This window comes from Sceloporus occidentalis, unplaced genomic scaffold (assembly GCF_023333645.1).
Source record: "Sceloporus occidentalis isolate IW3139 unplaced genomic scaffold, rSceOcc1.0.p SCAF_9, whole genome shotgun sequence".
Lineage (NCBI taxonomy): Eukaryota > Metazoa > Chordata > Lepidosauria > Squamata > Phrynosomatidae > Sceloporus > Sceloporus occidentalis.
In genome coordinates, this window is record NW_028316989.1 from 48,099,264 (window position 1) to 48,119,541 (window position 20,278).

At 44.7% G+C, this 20,278-nt stretch overlaps 3 protein-coding genes and 4 non-coding genes across 9 annotated transcripts in view; 1 reads left to right on the plus strand and 6 right to left on the minus strand.

Annotated features, from left to right (window-relative positions):
• Positions 1–73: 73 nt before the first annotated feature.
• LOC149307485 (snRNA-activating protein complex subunit 5-like) lies at positions 74–4,330 on the minus strand. Its single transcript, XM_089539280.1, has 3 exons — positions 4,185–4,330; positions 2,341–2,433; positions 74–1,789 (listed from the first exon to the last, which is right to left on the minus strand). Exons 1-3 carry the CDS (start codon positions 4,272–4,274, stop codon positions 1,691–1,693), a joined length of 282 nt encoding a protein of 93 aa, XP_089395406.1. The 5' UTR covers positions 4,275–4,330; the 3' UTR covers positions 74–1,690.
• Positions 4,331–5,860: 1,530 nt separating this feature from the next.
• LOC149307486 (large ribosomal subunit protein uL4) lies at positions 5,861–11,709 on the minus strand. Its single transcript, XM_089539281.1, has 10 exons — positions 11,561–11,709; positions 10,089–10,260; positions 9,397–9,503; positions 8,861–8,999; positions 8,514–8,638; positions 7,983–8,112; positions 7,475–7,631; positions 6,629–6,712; positions 6,137–6,257; positions 5,861–6,049 (listed from the first exon to the last, which is right to left on the minus strand). Exons 1-10 carry the CDS (start codon positions 11,561–11,563, stop codon positions 5,945–5,947), a joined length of 1,143 nt encoding a protein of 380 aa, XP_089395407.1. The 5' UTR covers positions 11,564–11,709; the 3' UTR covers positions 5,861–5,944.
• Positions 7,864–7,934, minus strand: LOC149307487 (small nucleolar RNA SNORD18). The gene has a single exon (XR_016282421.1). It is a non-coding gene; the product is annotated as a small nucleolar RNA SNORD18 (small nucleolar RNA).
• Positions 9,063–9,162, minus strand: LOC149307488 (small nucleolar RNA SNORD16). The gene has a single exon (XR_016282423.1). It is a non-coding gene; the product is annotated as a small nucleolar RNA SNORD16 (small nucleolar RNA).
• Positions 9,590–9,661, minus strand: LOC149307489 (small nucleolar RNA SNORD18). The gene has a single exon (XR_016282422.1). It is a non-coding gene; the product is annotated as a small nucleolar RNA SNORD18 (small nucleolar RNA).
• Positions 10,350–10,450, minus strand: LOC149307490 (small nucleolar RNA SNORD16). Its single transcript, XR_016282424.1, has one exon. It is a non-coding gene; the product is annotated as a small nucleolar RNA SNORD16 (small nucleolar RNA).
• Positions 11,710–11,965: 256 nt separating the features above from the next.
• The window catches only part of LOC149307491 (protein zwilch homolog), a 66,869-nt gene continuing 58,556 nt past the window's right edge, over positions 11,966–20,278 (plus strand). For 2 of the 3 annotated variants that reach the window (XM_089539282.1, XM_089539283.1), the window contains exons 1-16: positions 11,966–12,061; positions 12,759–12,810; positions 13,847–13,942; positions 14,017–14,132; positions 14,836–15,032; positions 15,248–15,327; positions 15,713–15,883; positions 16,453–16,524; positions 16,793–16,886; positions 17,098–17,150; positions 17,581–17,686; positions 17,849–17,928; positions 18,374–18,530; positions 18,917–18,945; positions 19,158–19,294; positions 19,965–20,060. In XM_089539282.1, the coding sequence (XP_089395408.1) occupies positions 12,006–12,061; positions 12,759–12,810; positions 13,847–13,942; positions 14,017–14,132; positions 14,836–15,032; positions 15,248–15,327; positions 15,713–15,883; positions 16,453–16,524; positions 16,793–16,886; positions 17,098–17,150; positions 17,581–17,686; positions 17,849–17,928; positions 18,374–18,530; positions 18,917–18,945; positions 19,158–19,294; positions 19,965–20,060 (1,592 nt within the window). In that variant the 5' untranslated portion in view covers positions 11,966–12,005. The remainder of the gene's footprint in view (positions 12,062–12,758; positions 12,811–13,846; positions 13,943–14,016; positions 14,133–14,835; positions 15,033–15,247; positions 15,328–15,712; positions 15,884–16,452; positions 16,525–16,792; positions 16,887–17,097; positions 17,151–17,580; positions 17,687–17,848; positions 17,929–18,373; positions 18,531–18,916; positions 18,946–19,157; positions 19,295–19,964; positions 20,061–20,278) is intronic. The other variant, XM_089539284.1, reaches the window with a different exon arrangement.

Sequence of the window (20,278 nt, forward strand, 5' to 3'; positions counted from 1 at the left end):
GAAAAAGATTAACTGCTACTGGCTGTTATTAAGACAATGCTGGGGGCATTTTTAGAGGCGGGAGAGGCTGTGCGTTCCCTATTAGAGCTATTTCTCACCCGATACTATACTCATTCCTTCCACCTTCAAGTCAGAAGGGGACACCTTTGTTGACTTCACTTGGGCCCCGATGTTCATTTAAGCTTGGAGCTGATCCTTGATCGCAATCCAGACTTGGGGGAAAATAACTCGTTCCCAAAATCCCTTTGTCAGAATGGCCACTGGATGATTCTGGCAGCCATAGTCCACAAAAAAGGTGATTTCCCCCACTATCACCAATTCTGACCATGACTTTGGAAACAGGTCTGTCCTTTTCCCTCAGGCAACCTCTAATGCCAATAAGTCCCCTTTCTCTCTAGTCCTATTCTAATGCTCATAATCAAGGGGAAAGAGAAACAAAAGGCGCAGCCGCAATGAAGAATTAAAGCAGTATGATTAAGTGTCATGATTAAGGATCCTGGGATGTGTAGTTTGGTGAGGCTCTCTTGACAGACCAGGCTGAAGACCACATCAAACTACAAACCCCAGCACTCTGTAGGACAAGAGTCATGGAAGTTAAAGTGTCGAGCTGCTTTAATTCTGTTACACCCAGAGCAAAGGGAAAACAAACACAGCCAGAACATGAAAACAGGCAGGAATGTGACTAACTTCACTCCCTTCATGGAGAGAAAAAAACAGGTTGTTGCATTGGTCACTGCAAAGGAGCTACTGTGGCCAGAGGTGGTCAAAGTGCAGCCATTCAGATGCAGCTAAACCTCAACTCCCAGCATCCTTTAAGGGAAGCCACAGCTGCAGGGCTGCTGTTTGGCCACTTCATCTCCAGAGATACGGATGGAGAAGTGCTGTAAAGGAAAATATAGGGACTACTGGGGCAGGTAGCCACCGCAAGGACTTTCCAGGCAGAGGGGTTCATTCTGGTCCTTGCTGCATTATTGGTTTGCAGCAGGGCCTCCTTTCCAGTGACCAAACTACAGGTAGGGAGGAATAGTTGGCCATCCTCATTCATGGCAAAAGGCCCCTCATTTTAGGGAAGATCAGTAATTTTTTGTTTGTATTTAGCAAAGCTAAAGAGCCATACAATCCTCTGACAGCAGCTGGAAAGGAGCGACCTTCCAAGTAACACCTTCGGATGGGAAATGCTACACAAATTTCAGATGTTTCCCAATATTACCCGCAGTAAATCCATGGAAGCGTTTTAAAGTTTCACACTAGAATTTAAGCATCTCTAGTGGGTTTTGTTTATGCCGCTGCAAAATGCACCCAAGGGCTACGTGAAAAGAGTCCCCCAAAAAACCACTTTTTGTTTTCCTTTCATATATTTGTGCTGTTTGCCCTTAGCAGCAGCGGATGATGTTTCAAGACTCAATTATTGCTTTTGAGAGTAGTGTGTTGCATCTCCCAAATGCTACTTGGCTCAAAACAAGGGTGTGTGTGTGTTTTAAAAGGAATCATGCTACATTGGTTTTGAATCCACAACACATTCTCCCAATGCCCCCTGCTCATACCCGCAGTTTATCGCTGCCTCCGGAAGTCTTACGGAAACCCAGCCGCATTTCCAAGGGTAGTTTGGACTCGGTAGCACCAGGCAAAAATCTTGAAAGGTGGACAGGAGGTTGTTCCTGAGTCTGGGATTATTAAACACAGTCCCACTTTAAGAATCCGATTCCTCCTCCTCTTCCTCCTCCTCCTCTTCACTGACGCACATCTGTAGCTGCAGTTTGGTCTGATTGATCGCTGCTTCGTTGTCCATCTGTCCAGGGGGTCAAGCATGCACAAAACATCTGGGTTAATGCAAGCTGGCAAATCTAATAAGGGTTGCAAAAACATGCTCGACACAGAAATCCACAGCTATCTCACACACACAAGTTACGGCACGATATCACAAACCACTTCATTACGCTAAGCCCAGTTGTGTCTTTAAGCAGCAAAGCTTGAAAGCTGCCTTTCCCAGGATGGGAAGGGTTAGAATAATACAATCAAAGAGTTGGAAGAGACTCCCAACGGCCACTCGCTGCCATGCAGGAATACACAAAGCATCTCCGACCAATAGTCATCCAACCTTTGTTTAAAAACCTCCCCAAAAGACACCACAACTCTCCAAGGGAGTGTGTATCCCTGTCACACTATTCTTACTGTCAGTCCTAATGTTTCAGTGGAATCTCTTTTCCTGTACTTTGACTCCAGTGCTCCAGGTCCTGTTCTCTGGAGCAGCAGAAATCAAGCTTGCTCCATCCCCAATATGACATATATCTTCAAATATTTAAAGAGGGCTATCATATCAGGGTTTGAGGAAACACTTACGTTTTGGTCTTCTTCCTCCATTGCAGCGTTGGATGAGACAGACATGTTCCCTTCGCTTTCCTTGATCATGGACTGGAGGGCCAACTCTTCCACCTGGAAAGGAGGACAGCAACAAGGTTTGTTAATGGGCCGTCTCAAAACACAACAAAGCTTCTACAGCACTCAGTATAAGAACTCTATACAAAAGGTATACACACATACACACACACACACTACATACAAAAGGGAGTTATCCCTTTGCAAGACCTGCTGAAATGAAATAGGAAAGCATTGACCCTCGGTTTCTGAAACGACCGCATTGTGAGATCTAGAAATCCACACTAGAGTTGTGCAGACAATAAAACGAAAGCTGGTAACAGCCTAGGAAAGCTAATCCCTGGGCTTCTAATATAACAACAGACCTGTCTTTAGGTTCCCAAACAATAGCAACCCAGGGCTGGCGCAGGACCCACAGCCGTCCGCACATGCCCAGAGGCTTAAGGCTTAATAACAGGCACATTCCTTGGCTGTCTATTTATAATGCTGCTGTTTTTGGGATGCAATGCCTCTTTCATGGCAGAGTCTTGCCACTCGGCTGACAGCTGGACTAACACTCTAAGGCAGCATCCACATTGGAGAGAAAACCTGGTTTGGTACCGCTTTAACTCTATCTGGCTCAAGGCTAAGGAATTCTGGGAGTTGGAGTATGTTGTGGGGCTCTGCTCCGCTCTGGGCCCACAACGAACTCCAACTCCCAGAATTCCATAGCCTTGAGCCAAACAAAGACTATATATATATATCTCCCTGGCTTTGCACTCCACTAAATGCATCTGAGGAAGTAGACTCCAAGACTAGGAATCTGCAAATTTGTACTGATTTGCACTATTTTATCCCACCGTGTCATTTTAATATAATCTTATTTTATTACTTTTATATGGGTTGCAGGCTGTAGGCAGGACTTTATCTGGCTTTGCTTTGCAAAGCGCTGTGTAAAGCCTTTGGCGCTCCATTAAATAATAATAATAATAATAATAATAATAATAATAATGGATAAAGATGTTGAATAGCAAAACTGGGCTGAGGACAGAACCCCATTGGTCACTCCAAGAGGAGCCACTGGTCACTCTAAGGGGAGCCATTGGTCAATGCAAGAGGAGCCACTGGTCACTCTAAGGGGAGCCATTGGTCAATGCAAGAGGAGCCACTGGTCACTCTAAGGGGAGCCATTGGTCACTCCAAGAGGAGCCACTGGTCACTCTAAGGGGAGCCATTGGTCACTCCAAGAGGAGCCACTGGTCACTCTAAGGGGAGCCATTGGTCACTCCAAGAGGAGCCACTGGTCACTCTAAGGGGAGCCATTGGTCAATGCAAGAGGAGCCACTGGTCACTCTAAGGGGAGCCATTGGTCACTCCAAGAGGAGCCACTGGTCACTCTAAGGGGAGCCATTGGTCACTCCATGAGGAGCCACTGGTCACTCTAAGGGGAGCCATTGGTCACTCCAAGAGGAGCCACTGGTCACTCTAAGGGGAGCCATTGGTCACTGCAAGAGGAGCCACTGGTCACTCTAAGGGGAGCCATTGGTCAATGCAAGAGGAGACACTGGTCACTAAGGCACTGGTCATTCCAAGTGGATCCATCAATCACTCCAAGACACTGGTCACTCCCAGAGGACCCATTGGCCACTCCGTGCGGAGCCATTCAGGCGGCCCATGCCTAACCCACTTAGCAGTGGCATTGCCTAGGCCCCTTTCTCAAGGATGCCACTGGGGGGGGGGGGACCGCGTCAGAGATGACACGTGTCACAGGAGACGTGTGTCCTCTCCTACTGTACACGTGGAGCCCGGGGCCCCTCCTGGAGCCGGACCTTGAGCCGGTTGAGCTGGTCGTGGAGCGCCGCCTTGACCCTCAGCAGCGTCTCCTCCTCCTTGCGCAGCTCCTGCAGCCGGCTCAGCATCCTCCTCCTTCCTCCGCACCGACGCTGACGCCGCCGCGCACGGCGATGACGTCACGGAAGAGGCGACGGCGCAGCAGGGCCAGGCGAAGCCAGAGGCGCCTTCTTCCTCAAGGGCGGAAGCGGGGGGAACCCTCTCCTCCGCCGGAAGGGGCGGGGCAACACGCGAAGACGCCGTTGAGGGGGCGGGACCACTCCGTGGGAGGGGAAGGCACAGCTTAATCCCCTCAAGAACGGACTGCGCCATTTTAAAGCAGAGGGGGCGTTGCTTTGAAACCTGGCCCGGTTTTGGGGTCGAAGGGGAGAAAAGCGGCAAGTGCTGGAACTGGGAGGAAAGGCTCTCTGCCTGGACGGATGTTTAAAATGGCCCCGGCCTAAATTGGGGCAAAGACTGTGCAACCGCCCCCAAGAAACACAATGGCACGGTCCACCCGGCATTTCAATGCCAGGAAGACATTGGCAGCAGGAGCAGCTCCCCTAGACTTCAGCATCTGAGGAAGGGACTCAAGTCTAGGAAAGCTCCTGCTGCCAACTTCTGTGCCACAAGGCCTCTTTGCATATTATTACTATCTAAATGCACCTGCGGAAGTGGACTGAAGCCTAGCAAAGCTCCTGCTGCCAACTTTTCTTTCAGTTAGTCTGAAAGGTGCAACAAGATCTTGCTACATATTGATCCTACAGACTAACATGGCGATATCTCTGAATATTAACAGCATCTGAGGAGGTGAAGTCTAGGACAGCTCCTGCTGCCAACTGTTCTTTCAGGGAAGACCTCCATTTGGACATTACATAAATGCACCTGAGGGCCCTCAGTGGCTCCTCCTGGGAGTGACCACTGTCTTGGAGTGACCAGTGGGGTTCTGTCCTGGGCCCAGTTTTGCTATTCAACATCTTTATCTGTTGTTGTTGTTATTATTATTATAATATAGAGCACCGTAATCTTTACACAGTGCTTTACAAAGCAAAACAACTGGGAAAAACCAAGACAAAACTTTCCATCAATGCACCTGCGGAAGGAGACTTTAATCTATGAAAGTTTATGCTGCCAGCTTCTTTCTTTCAGTCAGTCTCAAAGGGGCCAGAAGAGCTCTCTTTGTACTGATTCTACATTTAACATGGCTAGATCTTTAAATAAGAACAGTAACCAAATGGCACCTGAGGAGACAGACTTAAGTCTAGGAACGCTCCTGCTGCCAACTCTTCTTCCAGTGAGGACCCCCATTTGGACATTACATTATGCTACAGTTGGGGCTGCTGGAAGTTGCAATCCAAAGATACTTGGATAGCTTCCCTTGCTCAGACCTAGGTTTTACAACAGAAAACCTACATTGCTCCTTCGCATTTACTCCTTCCGCCACTGTTTCTGTAGCAAGACGGACTTGCCTTTGCTTTGTTTTTCCAATCTAACTGTGAAAAGAAAGGCAATAGCAAAAAACGTTTACCTTTTATGTAACCAAGCAATGTACATAACTTTGTGTCTACACACACTTGTAAGAATGTTGTAAGTTTTTAAAGATACAATCTCAAGCCATTCCACAAAAACGTACTTGCTTTTGCAGTGATGGAGGAGGGGAAAAAGAAGAGACTGCTCTGGGTAATTGTTTTTTATTCACTGTCTCCACAGTACAGCCCTTTTCAGCCCTGAAGCAGCCAAGAGCCAGACCTGGCTGGGTCTATGCTGCACTTTCAGTCTTCTTCTTCTTTGCAGCAGCAGCAGCAGCAGCCTGAGCCTGGGCCTTTTCTTTCCCTTTGGCTATCTTCTCTTCCTTGAGTTTGTGCTGAAGAAAAGAAGGCAGAAGACTGTTAGTCCTTCCTGCTAAAAGTTAAGCCTTACCTAACTTTAGCCACCTTTGGACCTCACTCACATTTTTAGCATGGCGCAGAATGGTGTTGCGTCGCATGGTCTTGGCGTATGGGTTCAGTTTAATCATAATTCTCAAATTCTTCAGTGGGTTTTTCTTAAGAACTCTGCGGTGAATCTTTTTCCTGAGAGAGATTAAATGAATATATAAAATGATTATGAAGGCAACTGGGACAGCTTTATTAACTTCTACTAGACACAGCAATCAGACAAGTATTACCAGACAAATATGTCTCCATCAATCCGAGTCATTTAAGGAAGCAGCGTTTCAAACTTAAAACCACAAGTCCCATTCCTAAAACACTTCAGTGTCTCACTGCGCAGTACTGCAATTCCATTTACAGCAAAGGTGTTAACCATGGGGCCCTTCAGATGCTGTTAAATATCAAATCCCAGCATTCATCGCCTTCAGTTGTGCTAGCTAGGACTGCTGGGAGTTGCAGTCCACCAACACTCACACCCAAATGAATTGGAGGCTTTCAGGGCAGATACTCACTTTGGTGCACGTAGGGCCTTCTGGATTTCTTGACTTTTCAGGATTCTTCCAAGATCGGTGTTGGTCATCTTGTGCATTGGCAAGCTGCATTGGAACAGATTCGTGTATTACTCACAATTGAACAGTCCTTGACTAAAGAAGTTATTTCTGTACTTGTGGTGTATGTGCCTTCAAGTCACCCGCTGGCTAAGATGGAAACCCCGTGAATGTCATAGGTTTTCTTAGGCAAAGAATGCTCAGAGGTGGGCCCTTCCTCTGAAATCTAGTCTGACAGCAACTGGTATTTGTTGGCAGTCTCCCACCCAAGTCCTAACCAGGGCTGACCCTGCTTAACTTCCAAAAACCAGACAGGATCTAGTGTTCTTAGGGTATTGAGGCCCTGCATTAGACCTCCCATCAAGCCAGATGTCCTGGGCAATAATGATATCAGTCCCACCCAGCATGGCCATAAGAATAAGAATGTAAATAAGTGAAATAACCAGCAGCTGTGCTGAGTTGGACCAAAGGCCATTCCTGTTCAGCAACCAGCTCCCAGTAGCAGACTAAATGTTTAAGGAAAGCTCAGCAGTAAGGCAACAGCACCTGGAAATTCCAGGTAGCTCTCAAACCCATCTATTGGAGCTAATCTTCCCACTGTCCATGTACAGATACCATTCTAGAATTTCTACCACCAACTTCCCTCCTTCTTGATAAGTGGAGTAGCTTTGGCATAACTGGAAGTGTTCATCTTTGGCATTCAAAAAACTCTTGAGAGACTGACTGGAATTTTCAAGTTCCCCAACTGGGAAAGCAACATCTCTATTCCTATTAGGCTAAAGCCAAAGACAAAATCTGAAGCATGCTCACTTGTAGTTACTCTTCAGGGTGGCCGCCTTGCGCCAGGTGCCATACAATTCATCCAATTTGCGGAAAGCGCTTTCAGTCCAAATGCAGAAACGTCCAACATGGCCACCAGGAGCAAGCCTCAAGATGTTCAACTTGTTGACATTGAGAAGAGTAATTCCTATTAAATAAAACCACAGAGCTTTGTACCCTTCATGTTATGCAGTAGCTACAACTCCCAACTATGAAGAAACATTGTATTTTTGGTGCCAATATGCTAAAGAAAGCTCCTTCTAAAAGTGGGGTTGGAAATCTTTCAGTTCTCCAAGGAATGTTGAGTTGCAGCTTAACAAAATCTGATGGCCTGCATTATTCCCATCCCTGTTCCAAGGGACTTTCCACTATCTGTGTATTGAGTCAGAACTTCCACCAAATCATGTGTTTCAGAAACACGGACCAATGAAGTGGAATATCATCATTTTGAACACTTCTGCCCACGATTCTCAAAATTTGCATGAAAGTCAAGACCTACCTGGGATATTCCTGAAAGCTTTTATGATGCCATTGTCCTCGTTGTAGATAATGCAAGGTCCCTTGCGCTGGATGCGACGGCGGTTCCGCATTTTACCCTTGCCTGCGCGCATACGCTGAGAGGCATAGACCTGGACAACAAAAACAACATTGTTAAAATCCAAAAATGCACCACCCACTCTATAGATGAATGGATGTTCTTCTCCAACTCAGAGCTTCACCATCACCATCAATTATCTGAAACACGGACCAGTGAAAAACTCATCACTTTGCAGAGACAACAGTAACTAAAAATTACATGCGTACAAACCTATAAGCATGTAACTTTCATGGATTAGTTCTTGTGATACAGAAATATTTAAGCGAAACACGGTAGTAGCCTTTGTTTGAAAATCCAGTCAGTAGAGTCTAATAATTTGTTATGTATTTTCAGACTGATGCAATGATTTGTCAATCCAAACACAAAGTATTGTGAGATCAAATACTGTAATAAATGCTAAAAACCTCATTTTGGAATTAATGATTAGTTTACCTTTTTGATATCATTCCAGGCTTTCAGCTTCTTAAGCAGCAGAACAGCTTCCTTTGTCTTCTTGTAGCCCTCAACTTTGTCTTCAACTACCAGAGGAAGTTCTGGGATCTCCTCAATGCGATGGCCTGGTAGACAAATGGTTTCAGGGTCAAGTGCATGTTGATTATGAGGCCAAGACTGTGAGAAGAAACTGCTCTATAGGACTAGTAATCTAAATCTCACCAACATTATCACTGTTTAGAGAAAGTACAATTTCTCTGTGCATACTTTAAATTGTCTGTTAGCAACATGTTCATCAAATATGTTCTTCCCCAGAATCCTGGGCTACACACACACAAAGTACTTGCCTTTAGACATAACCAACGCCGGAAGGGCCGAAGCAGCCAGAGCAGAGCAGATCGCATAGCGCTTCTGGGTTATGTTCACCCGACGGTGCCAGCGTCGCCAAGTCTTGGTCGGGGCAAACATGCGCCCTCCACGACACATCTATTTATTCAGCATAAAGGATGCAACCAGAACATTTATTGAAGAAGCCCCTCCTTTCAGCCTTGCTCAGAGGTAGCTGGTCACCATCCATCTGCACCAGCCTGATGACAGCAGGCAACTGTCGCTGGGTACAGAGTCAGACGCAAATTACGACATCATGGCAAGTGTGATCCCTTCACTCTTTTCTAATTACTCCCCAAAATGCCATGGATTACACATGGCATCCCGTTCTTGGCTGTAAAATCTAGGTTTTCTATTCATGTAAGTGCAGCTACATACTAGTACTGGATTCCACACTGGGAGAAAGGTGGAATATACATTAAATAAATGAAACTTTAAAAGGCTAAAATGGTAGCAAGTGAGAACTGTCAGAAACGGCAGCCAGAGTCAAGGATACATTGCCAAAAGCACCCTGGCCAGATCGGTGAGTTCCACCTCCACGAACCCTTGGGATACGAGCAACCGCTCTTCCAGTGCCCCAGGATTCAGCACTGGTCTGATGCCCTGTGGAGAAACAACAGCACAGCATTAACTCATGTACTACTAGTAGTCACATGTTCTAGGTCCTTTTCCTGAAGCTGCAAACAGCCTACATCAGAACTTCCACTGAGATCACAGAATTCAGAAACACGGACCAATGAAGTGGAATCTCATCATTTTCTATGTGGCCGACGAAAAAAGCTCCACTCTTGCAGCACACTGAGTAGGACTACAGTGTTCATGTTGCCTGTTTACAGCAGCAACACAAACAGGGCTGAAGGCACAATCACACACTGCATATTTCATATTCAGCTCAACTCATATAACTAAGGTCCAAAACACACTGCGGAAATAATCCAGTTTAACTGCCTTGGCTCAGCGCTAAGGAATTCTGGGAACTGTAGTTTTGTGAGCCATTTAGCCTTCTCTGTCCAAGTGCTGTGCCTCGATAAACTAAAACTCCCAGCATCCCGTAGCACTGAGCCAGGGCAGTTAAACCAGGTTATTTCTGGAATGTGTTTTGGACCTAAGAGTTAAAGCCTTCTTGACATTGAAATCATCTTGACACCACCAGCAAGACTTTCTTGCTATACAACTGTTAGCATTTACCTGCGAGTTCGCTGACCGCATAGGGCTGCCTGCTGTTCTTCCGCAAATTGGTGTGAACGAAGTTCACAATATCTGGCCGGATGGGAGCCTTGAAGACGGCAGGCATGGTGACATTTTTGCCTGACACTTCTCCCTTTTCGGAGTACACCGAGACTAGAGGACGAGTGCAAGCCTGCGTTGCGGGGAGAGGAGAAAGAGAGGACACCGCTGTTAAGATACAGGGCACTCAAAAGTAATGCTGTCCAATAAAAGCACAAGTATTGCTCAGCTTGAGAGAGTCTTCAGCTCAACGGTAACAGCAAGCGGACAGCAGGCAACTGTCCCTGAAGACCGCATAAGACGCAAATTACAACATCATAGCAATATGTAGAGTCAGATATAACACTGTGGATAACCATACTCCTAAATATGAATGCAGCATGTTCACATAATGGATGGTCCGATTCTTTGCCTAAGGGTAAAACTACCTAATAGGTAACATACTATTATCACCATCATGTTGAAATTACATCTGAGCCACTAACTGAAAACTTAAAAGACCTGCACAGAAGCCATTGGAAAAGAGTGGGCAACTATCATGGGACCCTCTCTTTATTTATGGCGACCCCATTAACTCCTCATAGGTTTTTGTTAGGCAAGGGATCCTCAGAGGTGGCTTTTGCCAGTTCCTTCCTCTGAAGCCCACAGTGCCTGACATCTATCGGTCTCCCATCCAAGTAATGACCAGGGCTGACCCTGCTTAGCTTCCAAGATCAGGCAAGATCCAGTGCCTCAGGTCCCTTGTTAACTGAGGGCAACCCCATTAACTCCTCATAGGTTTTTCTTAGGCAAGGGATCCTCCTTGGCGGCCTCCCATACAAATATTAACCAAGGCTGACCCTGCTACGCTTTTGAGATCAGACAAGAGCTAGTGCTTTTAATTTCTTATCAAGGGCCTTCTGACAGTCCTTTCCTCCGAAACAGAGCTTAGAAGCCCCTGGCATTTGGTTGGCGGTCTCCCACCCAAGCCCTAGCCAGGGCTGGCCCTGCTCAGCTTCCAAGATCAGAGTTAGGCAAGGGATCCTGAGGCGTGGCTTTTGACAGCCCCTTCCTCTGGAAGAGCACCTAGCAGCACCTGGCATTCTGTTGCGGTCTCCCACCCAAGCCCTAGCCAGGGCTGGCCCTGCTTAGCTTCCAGGGTCTGAGGGGGGTTTAGGCCGGACTCAGGCCTCTGCCTTGGGCCCCACGTGACTCTCAAAGGCGGGTGCAAATGAGAAAGGGGCCTAAGAAACGAAGGAAGCGGCCGCCTCGGGGCTGTTTCTGGGCTCCTCTGGGTCCAAAAGGGGCCAGGCCCCGTCGGCCTCCACGCGGCGGCTCCAAAATGGCGTCCTTCCGCCGGGCCTCGGGCTCCGTTTGCCTCCCTCGCGGGCGAAGAAGGCCCCATTCCCCTTGCTTTGCCCTTCCTTTGTCCATCCCCGGCCTTTCCTCCTCACCATCTCGGCCTCGCTCCGAGGCTCCCCTCGTGCCGAAGCCTCCTCACTCCTCCGCGGCCCTCGCCGGAAAAGGAAGTTCTCACCACCGCCGCTGAGTTTTCCTCTGTCCTTGCGCCGCCTTCCTCCTCCGCCACCTAGCCCCGCCCACTTTCCATTTCTTTTTTCTCAGCCGCCGCCGCTTTTTCGGGCCCTGGGTTAAAAAGCCGGCTCTTCTCTATCGGCTTCTGAGGGGCATCCTCTCGTCGGTTATAGTTTTAGCAACAACTCGCCTCAGAATTGATAGGGATTATTTTTCGAGGGGGGGAGGGAGGGCTAGAGGAGGCCGCTTCGCGTCGGCGGAGGGGTTGAGGGAAGGAGCCAATCAGAAGCGGAGGGATTGAAGGAAGGAGCCAATCAGAAGCGGAGGGAGGAAAAGTAGTCCTGGCGGGCGGTTTGGAAAAACAAAATGGCGCCCAGGCGGCTTCAGGAGGCGGTTCTTCGCTTCTGCGGCTTCCTTCAGCAGTGAGTGCGAAATACAACGTTCTTGTCCATTAATACCTCCAGATAGTCGTTTTTCCCACGGGTTCTTCTCAATAATCACGTTTTTGAAAAGGAATTGTTGCGAAGTGTAGTTTTATTCTCCTCTAATTAATTCATATCGCGCCTCAGGCTGCGTCTGCACTGCAGAAGTAACGCGGTTTGACACCGGTTTAACCGCCCTGGCTCCATGCGCCGGGAATCTGTAATTGGTTGTTTTTAGGAGACACTAGAACTTTCTCTTTCAGAGGGCTCTGGTGCCACAGGAAACTACAAGTCCCAGGATTCCATAGCATTCCAAAGCCAGGGACAGACATAGTCTTTGTCTGGCTCAAAGGCTGTGGAATTCTGGGAGTTGGAGTTTGTTGCATAGCTCCGCTCTGGGCCCCACAACAAACTCCATCTCCCAGAATTCCATAGCCTTTGAGCCAGACAAAGGCTAATTTCTCCAATATGGATGCAGCCTCAGTGTCAAACTGGATCATTTCTTCCAGTGCAGATGCAGCCTAAGCGCTGACCTTAAAGCATGGGAATGAATCAAAGTGAAGGCTGCATGGTAAGTAAACATGGGTCTGTGTATTGACAACGCTGTGCCAGGTTTTTAAAAGCTCCCATTCAGGCAGCTTAAGAGTTATTTTTGTTGACGTTTGATCAGTAAACAGACTCGTTTCTTATGTTTCAGGGTACATGACGAAGGAAAGAAGAACGCCGACGAAGGACGATTTGTCTTTGAGGTGCGCAGGCATGAATTTGCTTCCGAATAAACCATCGCTCTTTGCAGTGATACCGAAGTTGAAATGGTTTTTGCTACACAGTCTGTGCAATTGTTAATACGCTTGATCTTGTTTAGGTACATATTCAGGGAAGTAGAAACAATGCGAGGAAGGGAAGTGGTCTAATGCTGGAATCGGATTAGTGAACTTAAAACACGCAGCTTTCTCCTTCTGGAAAACGGATCTGTTTTGCTTTGAGATAACAAGACAGCTAACATGATAAGAACTGAGGCAGAGGAGTTTTCATTCTTGGAAGTTGCAGATTTGGGAGGATGTTCACATGAACTCCTTAAAAAGATATCTTCCCTCCTCATTCTCACTGGTTCCAGGGTCTCGAGCTTTCCTGGTGCACTATTGATGCCATTTGCTATGCTGTTTTAGAAACGGATACTAAATTTAAATACGGTGGGCCATTGGTATCTGCTGGGGTTTGGTTAATAATAATGGTAAATGTTATTTTTATCCTGCCTCCTCCCTCTGTGGATAATAAAATCCATGGAGGCTCAAGTCCCATTGAATACAGTCGTGTAGCAAAATGGTGTCCCTTATATAAAATGGCAAAATCAAAGCTTTTGGGACTTATACATTTTAAAATTACATTCGAACCACGGATGCTTGAATCTGTAGATACAAAGGGCTGACTGTACTGAAATCTTCTTTGGCCCAGTTTTCAAGCTATGCATACATTATGATTGAGACGCCTGTGTACTTCAATGGGAGAACACTTTTATTGCAAGTGTGAAATTCAACCTGTTGTTAAAGGGACCTATGAAAACAAAGAGGCAGAAAAGCTGTGCCTGGGATTTTGGGAGGTGGCGCCAGGAAGTGGAAATGATGCTGAAGAGGAGAAGATGAGAGCTTTTCTTGAAATGCTCTTAAAATAATTGAAGCGCATAAACCAATTAAAGGACATCATCTTGTCCTCCGCTTGAAATATCATTTTAAATGTTATTTTTTTAAAGTGCACTATGACAACTTGCCTTTTTTCCCTGCTTAGGTGGAAGTGCAAGGCTATTTGAATGGTGAGGGATGTGCAAATCCCTTGGAGAATTTCTGGAACAAAAGCGGAGAAGTGATTATTCTGGAGAAAGTGGTAAGTAGTGTGAAATTCTGCACTTACTCGTCTGGTGCAAGGAGTCGTTATAAGAACGCTGTTTATTCTTATAGAAACCATGTGAAGAAAACAATGCGCTAGAAGGTCAGCAAGTAGACGATGCCTCCGTTTCTTTGGCTATTACAAAAGAGAATCCTTCGGCATTTGCTTTACCGGTTTCAAGAGCAAGGTGTGTTTAATCCTAATGCTAACATTTTCCCCCCATAAAATAATGCACACTCTTCTCATCAAACAGAAACTTGTGATAATTGTCTGTTACAAAAATGAATGGCTAAAATTTTGCAGCCCATTCCAAAACTGGCAACCAGGCCCCTGATTTGGGCATAATGGAAAATTGTGCCTGATAGAATGCCATCTGTCTTTTCCAGAAGGATAAAACCTATGAGGAAAACAGCTTGTGCATAACAGATCTTGTTAAATCAAGATGTGATTATCTAGCTGGACAATTGAGTTCTGAGGTAGAGCATTATGTCTTGCAATTTGGAATGCATCATTAGGATGTCCCAAAGCAAGGAGAAATGGGTAACTAACAAAAAACCCAAATCTGTTTGATATAGAAAGAATTCAACTCATAGCACCTTACATTAAACTGTGACAGTTATTTATCAAGATTTGTGTCTTTGGCCTGTTACAGACTGCCAAAATAAAGCTGCTTCGGGTCTCTTTGGAAGTGTGCTATTTAAATGATGCATGGGTCCTAAGAGTCCGGAGGTCGGGCCAAAGCCACACTCCATTCCTAAGCACTGGAGTGCAGCTTTGGTGCAGCTTCCGGATTCTTAGGACCCATGCATCATTTAAACAGCATACCTCCAAAGAGACCCGAAGCAGCTTTATTTTGGCAGTCTGTAACAGGCCTTTGTGTTTCTTTCTAGGCAGCTGATTTCATTCTACACAATGTCTCAAAACCCAAATATGAGCCACTTAGAAAGAAACGAATCAGCCCCGCTTCCTCCACTGTGGGTGCGATGTGATGGCTCTGATCCTAAACAAACTATTTGGATGGGAGCTGAGCCTCTCAGAGCTGGAAGCAACCCAGAAGGCATCCTTCTCCATTCAGTCACGTGTGTCGGTAAGCATTCCTCCCGGTTGGGGCATTTAATTCTCACAAAGTTGCTTGCCAAATTTGCTTGACGTGAAGAAGTATGGAAAGGCTTTTAACACTTTAAAAACATGAACGTCAGAGCATTAGGTTGGCATGACAGGGATCTCCAAAACAAGCAAAACCTGGATGTTATTCTAAAATGCCGTTGCAACTTGATAACAGTTGCTAAATTTTCCTCCCAGGTCCTGTGCCAAAGAAAAAAATTTCTGCAGACCTGGAAAAACTGAAAGAGAAGCATCGAATGAGACATCATTCTTCTGATGTAGGTTTCTCTAGTTTCTTTATTCACCTCTGTGTACGTCTTTGTTCACATCTGGCACTGCTTTCATTTTAAAGTGTAAACTACAAGGTCCTTAACTATCTAGGCTCTTAAAAGATTACATTAAAAAGTTGATGCTGATGCCTCAGAACTGGAAGTGGTATGATGAATGTTCACGTCTCAATTGCTAAAGATATTTACGCATAAGTAAGGCCCTCTGATTTCAGTGGGAATTCCTCATTTCGTATCAGCATGTTCAGAATTGCATTCTTAATGAGAATTCTTAAGACAACTACTTGTATTTGGGTTTTGATTATCTCCCGTACACACCCCAACTATTGATCCTACATAGTAATAGGAGGCTGTATGTTTACTGTATCAATTCTAGCTGACCATAAGGGGCTTTGCCCGTTATGAGTTCCTTGAAACCACTTCACTGGAGTCCCTCTCCTTAGAGGACATGCTCACTCCCCTGGAGAGAAATATATATGCGGATTTCACTTGGAACAACGTCACAAAGATTCTGCAGACGCCTCCCCTCACTTCACTTGCTATACTGGTATGGGAAACATTTGCCTTTGTTTTATTATGGTTGTATAGTGGTGGGCAAAGTGAAGCCCATGAGCCACATGTGCTCCCTCAAGAGTCATTTTGGGGGCCCAGTGGGTTGGGAAAAAAGGTGTTGGAGGTACTTCCATCATGTTGATAAGGCCCCTATGAGCCCAGGGGTTAAACAGTTTTTAAAAACTGCCCCAAAAGATTGTCTAGGATGTCTGAGGGGCATTTCCACCACTTTTTGGCCCAGCCTGGGCCTATTTAAGTAAGAGGCCTTTTTGGAAATGGGAAATTACTTCCTCTCACTTCCAGCTGTTAAAAAATGGCTCCAAAAGCATGGTATAAATGCTCCTTTTGTCCCCTGAGGGAGACAAAATTTGATTATTATTTTATTTTAATTGTTTAGAAGAAGTAGACCCGGGGTGGGGATGCAGCTCTTCAAGATTTCCTGGAGGACCCCTTAGCCTTGTGAATACTGGGATATAATCATAGTGGGTAAAGTGACTTCATAGTCTTAATGAGGTCCAGCAAAGGTCGTTTCCACATCAGTAATTTTGTTTTTTGAATTTCTAGAAAGTGCAAATGGCGTCTGGGAGCACCTTGAGTTCTGTGTATGAGCTGAACAGGGAGCTGCAGTTTCTCCTTGTAAGTATACCTGTGGCATTTCCAGTTCAGAAGGCTGACTACACAGCTTGTTTTTAATAAACTGTCCCTCTTGAGGTTTAAAACTTTCAGAAGGGAAACTGAAAATATAATCCTAAACATTCTTACCACTGGGCCTTTGATTTTCATGGGAGTCACATATGAGTAGCTAAAGTGCATAATGCTGATGCAACAGATGCTGGTGAAAATTATTAGAGGTGGAATATGACCCATGCCTAGTTCTGTTTGCTTTCTTTTTGTGGATTGCCAGAGTTTAGCTGAGAGCTTGAAGACTGGCACATCTGACTGGCCGAAGCGTTTGGGACAGAAACCTGCTATTGAACTTGTACAAAAACTCTTGAAAGGTAAAGCTGTAGTATTCTAGAAATACTTGTCATGCAAAGCTTGACATAACTGTAGAGGAAATAGTTATTCACAGTCCTGCTGTTTCACTTCAGTAAATGTCAATTCCAGGCACAGCTTTATTAGTTTCAGCTGAATTATTTCCTTTATCTTCATGATATTGTTCTCTTTTTGTGATATAACTCTACTGTTTTATATTCTCTCCTCCTTTAGATTTAAAGGATGAAGTAGATGGGTTGAAGATACCAAACAAAAATGAATCTGAGGTATTAAGTAAGATTCTGTGTTTGGGGGGGAACTTGCAGAGGTACCTGCCCTTCCTCAGGTTGATAGCATGCTTCATCTTGGATCCAAAGCGGAAGCTCATCATGGCTCATTTCCCAAAATCTTTAATGTGTTACCCACTAACTACAATCAATTTCTATGAATTTACCCCCTAGAACTGGATTAAAGTTAGAAGTCACTCCTTCAGTAGTAATAAAGTTTGCCAAATTTCTGTTATGTGCATTCAAATCATTTTTTACTTATGGCAACCCTATCATGGGGTGTTCTTCGTAAGATTTGTTTAGAAGGGATAGATGTGGTTGCATAGGGTTTGGGGTTTTTGTAGAGTAGGATATAAAGAGTTGTAATAATTTAAGAAACGTTACTTTATTTTTCAGTGGTTGTGTTGAGATTTCTTCTTCTCTTTCTCAGAGTCCCCAGGACAATATCACTGCAGCCTATGGTTCCATGAAAGCTCTTTTTAGTCGGAGAGGAGACCTGGATTTTGTGGAGCAGCTGTGGTCTAAGATATGGTCAAGTACGTATAATTCTAGGCTATAACTCCAGTTGTTGCCGTTCAGATTTTCAGCCCATAAGAGAGATGGCTGAAGGTTTATATGCTGTCCTTTCATAACTGACTCGTTGATCCATTTGATCTGCTTTTTTCAGTTCTCTCTTTTCTTTCCTCTTTTTTTCCAAGATATTGTTTCATATGAAGAACTGGTGACGTGTTTCACATTAGTAATGAAATCCCTTCAATGTGGTGAACTGCAGGCCCCGGTATGTATAACCAATGGGGCTGGAATCGGGGCAAAGCAATCCTACACACCATTTAGCAAAACTGATCAGGGATTTGCAGGTGCATATTTATATCCTCTCCTCCTTGCCTTCAGAATTTGAGCCAAGGCTTCATAGAAGTTTAATTTTGTCCTCACAGCCCCCAGCCTCCCCATATCTTAACCATTTAAACTCTCCCAAATTGTCTAAAAACAAAACTGGAAGTGATATGTCATCACTTGCTGGGCCGAGTCCAATACCATCTTGGCTTGAGGGAATTTTTACATGTATATTTCAGTTGAATGATCACAGTAGGAAGTTTGTTTTGCATGCTGAATGTCTCATTCATATAGCCTTCAAAAATAAGTTCACATTTGTTGCCATCATTGTTTTATATTTCAAGATATATCTGAGCAGGATATAAAGGATATATGTTGCGTCCGCACAGGTTCATCAAGGAAGTAACAGTTTGCTGAGCAAACTAATTAGACAGTCTTATCACGGAAATGTTGAAACGGTTTCTCTTAGTGGTGATACTCCAATACGAATGCTTCTGGAAATCGGTGTGGATAAGCTGAAGAGAGATTATGTCAGCTATTTTGTAGGTATGTAGGGTTTTGGCCCAACCATTGCAGTACTCTTGGGTTTGTTCCAGTATTCTGTCATTTTTCAAAGTAATCCCTTCTGATTAAAAAACCCCCATCACCAGACCTTGGGCACATCATCAAACAGAGTTTGGAAGTTCTGGCAAATAATCAGATGTTGGATTTGTTCCTATGAATAGTGATTGGATCTATTAACTAACAAATAATGACTATTTTTCTGAAGAAACCTCCTTAGATTAGGTTGCCAGATGGCTCTTCCCTCAAAGTTGTTGTTCATGTCCCAGCCCCATGGAACCGAAGTTAAGTTCTGCTGTGGCAAACAATTTTGTAACGTTTCATACTTTTGCCATGTAAAACTTTGCTAATTCAAACTATCTTTGTTTCAGGCAAAGAACTTGCAACACGTATTCACCTGGTAAGAGATTTTGACCCACCTCTATGCCTGATTTATGAGCAGAAATGCAATGATACTGTTGAACTGAGTTTTCTCTCTTTTGGGGGGAAGAGAAGGAAGCTCTAACTCTTGTTTAGCTTTTCTTGTAGAATACATACTGTTATCTATACTCTGTGATTCACTTCAACCCTAATGGCTTATGATCTTTGCATCTGTCTGTCTCACTTTCTCAGGACTACTTCTTGTCTACTTCTGTAGAACTGCAGGAACAGGTTCATCATGTTCAGAAGCTCCATCATATGCTGGAAATAGTGCACAACTGTGTGGAACTTCTGAAGCTTGAGCAAGAGAACCTCATCTTTCTGACACAGTAATTGTTTGCCAGCATTCTCTCTCCAGTTGCAACAATAAGTGGATTCTCTTGCACTTTCAAATAATAGTGAAAGGACAGATGGGCATTTTCATTCTGATACTGAGGTTGGGAATTGCACTCCTAAAGTTGTTCCCATTCTAAAGGATCCACTTTTGGTTTTCCCCTTTATCCAAACCTGTATAGCTTCTACAGTTGTTTTGGCAACTGTAAGGGGCGAGTGTGTTTAGTTCAGTTTTTCTTAGCTTAATTCTAAATTCATGTCTTTAAAGAAATCAAAAATTAGTTGAACAAACGTAGTCTGTTCTTTTAAGGATGCAGAAATATGTATGTACATTTCTTCAAGTTGCCTGTCGACTTATGAGGACCTCATGAATTTCACAAGGTTTTCTTAGGCAAGGGATCCTCAGAGGTGGTTTTTGCCAGTTCCTTCCTCTAAAATATCGCTTACAGCATCTGTAATCCATTGACAGCCTCGCATCCAAGTACTAACCAGGGCTAACCCTGTTTAGCTTCCAAAGTCAGATGGGATTTGGTGCCTTTAGGGTATTTAAGCTTTAACACAGCATACTCTTGCACAATGTATGTTCCCTAAGATCATAGAGAAGGGTAGTATTTTAATGTAATAAATGATAAGATACAAATATTTCTATGAAATATCTCCTCATAGGTCCTGTATAAACTACTACAAGGAAAAACCCCTGAATGAAAAACATGTATTTCAACTACCAGTTAAGACAGCTTTTGTGAAGGAGTTCTACCAAAAGTAAGCAAAACCTCAGTGCTTAAACCAGGTATCGGCAATCCTTTTGAGGCTGAGGGCCATATTCCCTTAGAGGTCAGGGATGGTGGGACGGGCAGTATGTCTCTATGTAATTCATCCATCATTCATTCTCTCTCTTGCTCATCCACGTTCTCTCCCCACTCTACTCATGGTTTTTAAAATTTAGTTTAAAAGTCTGTTCATTATCTACAAATGAACTT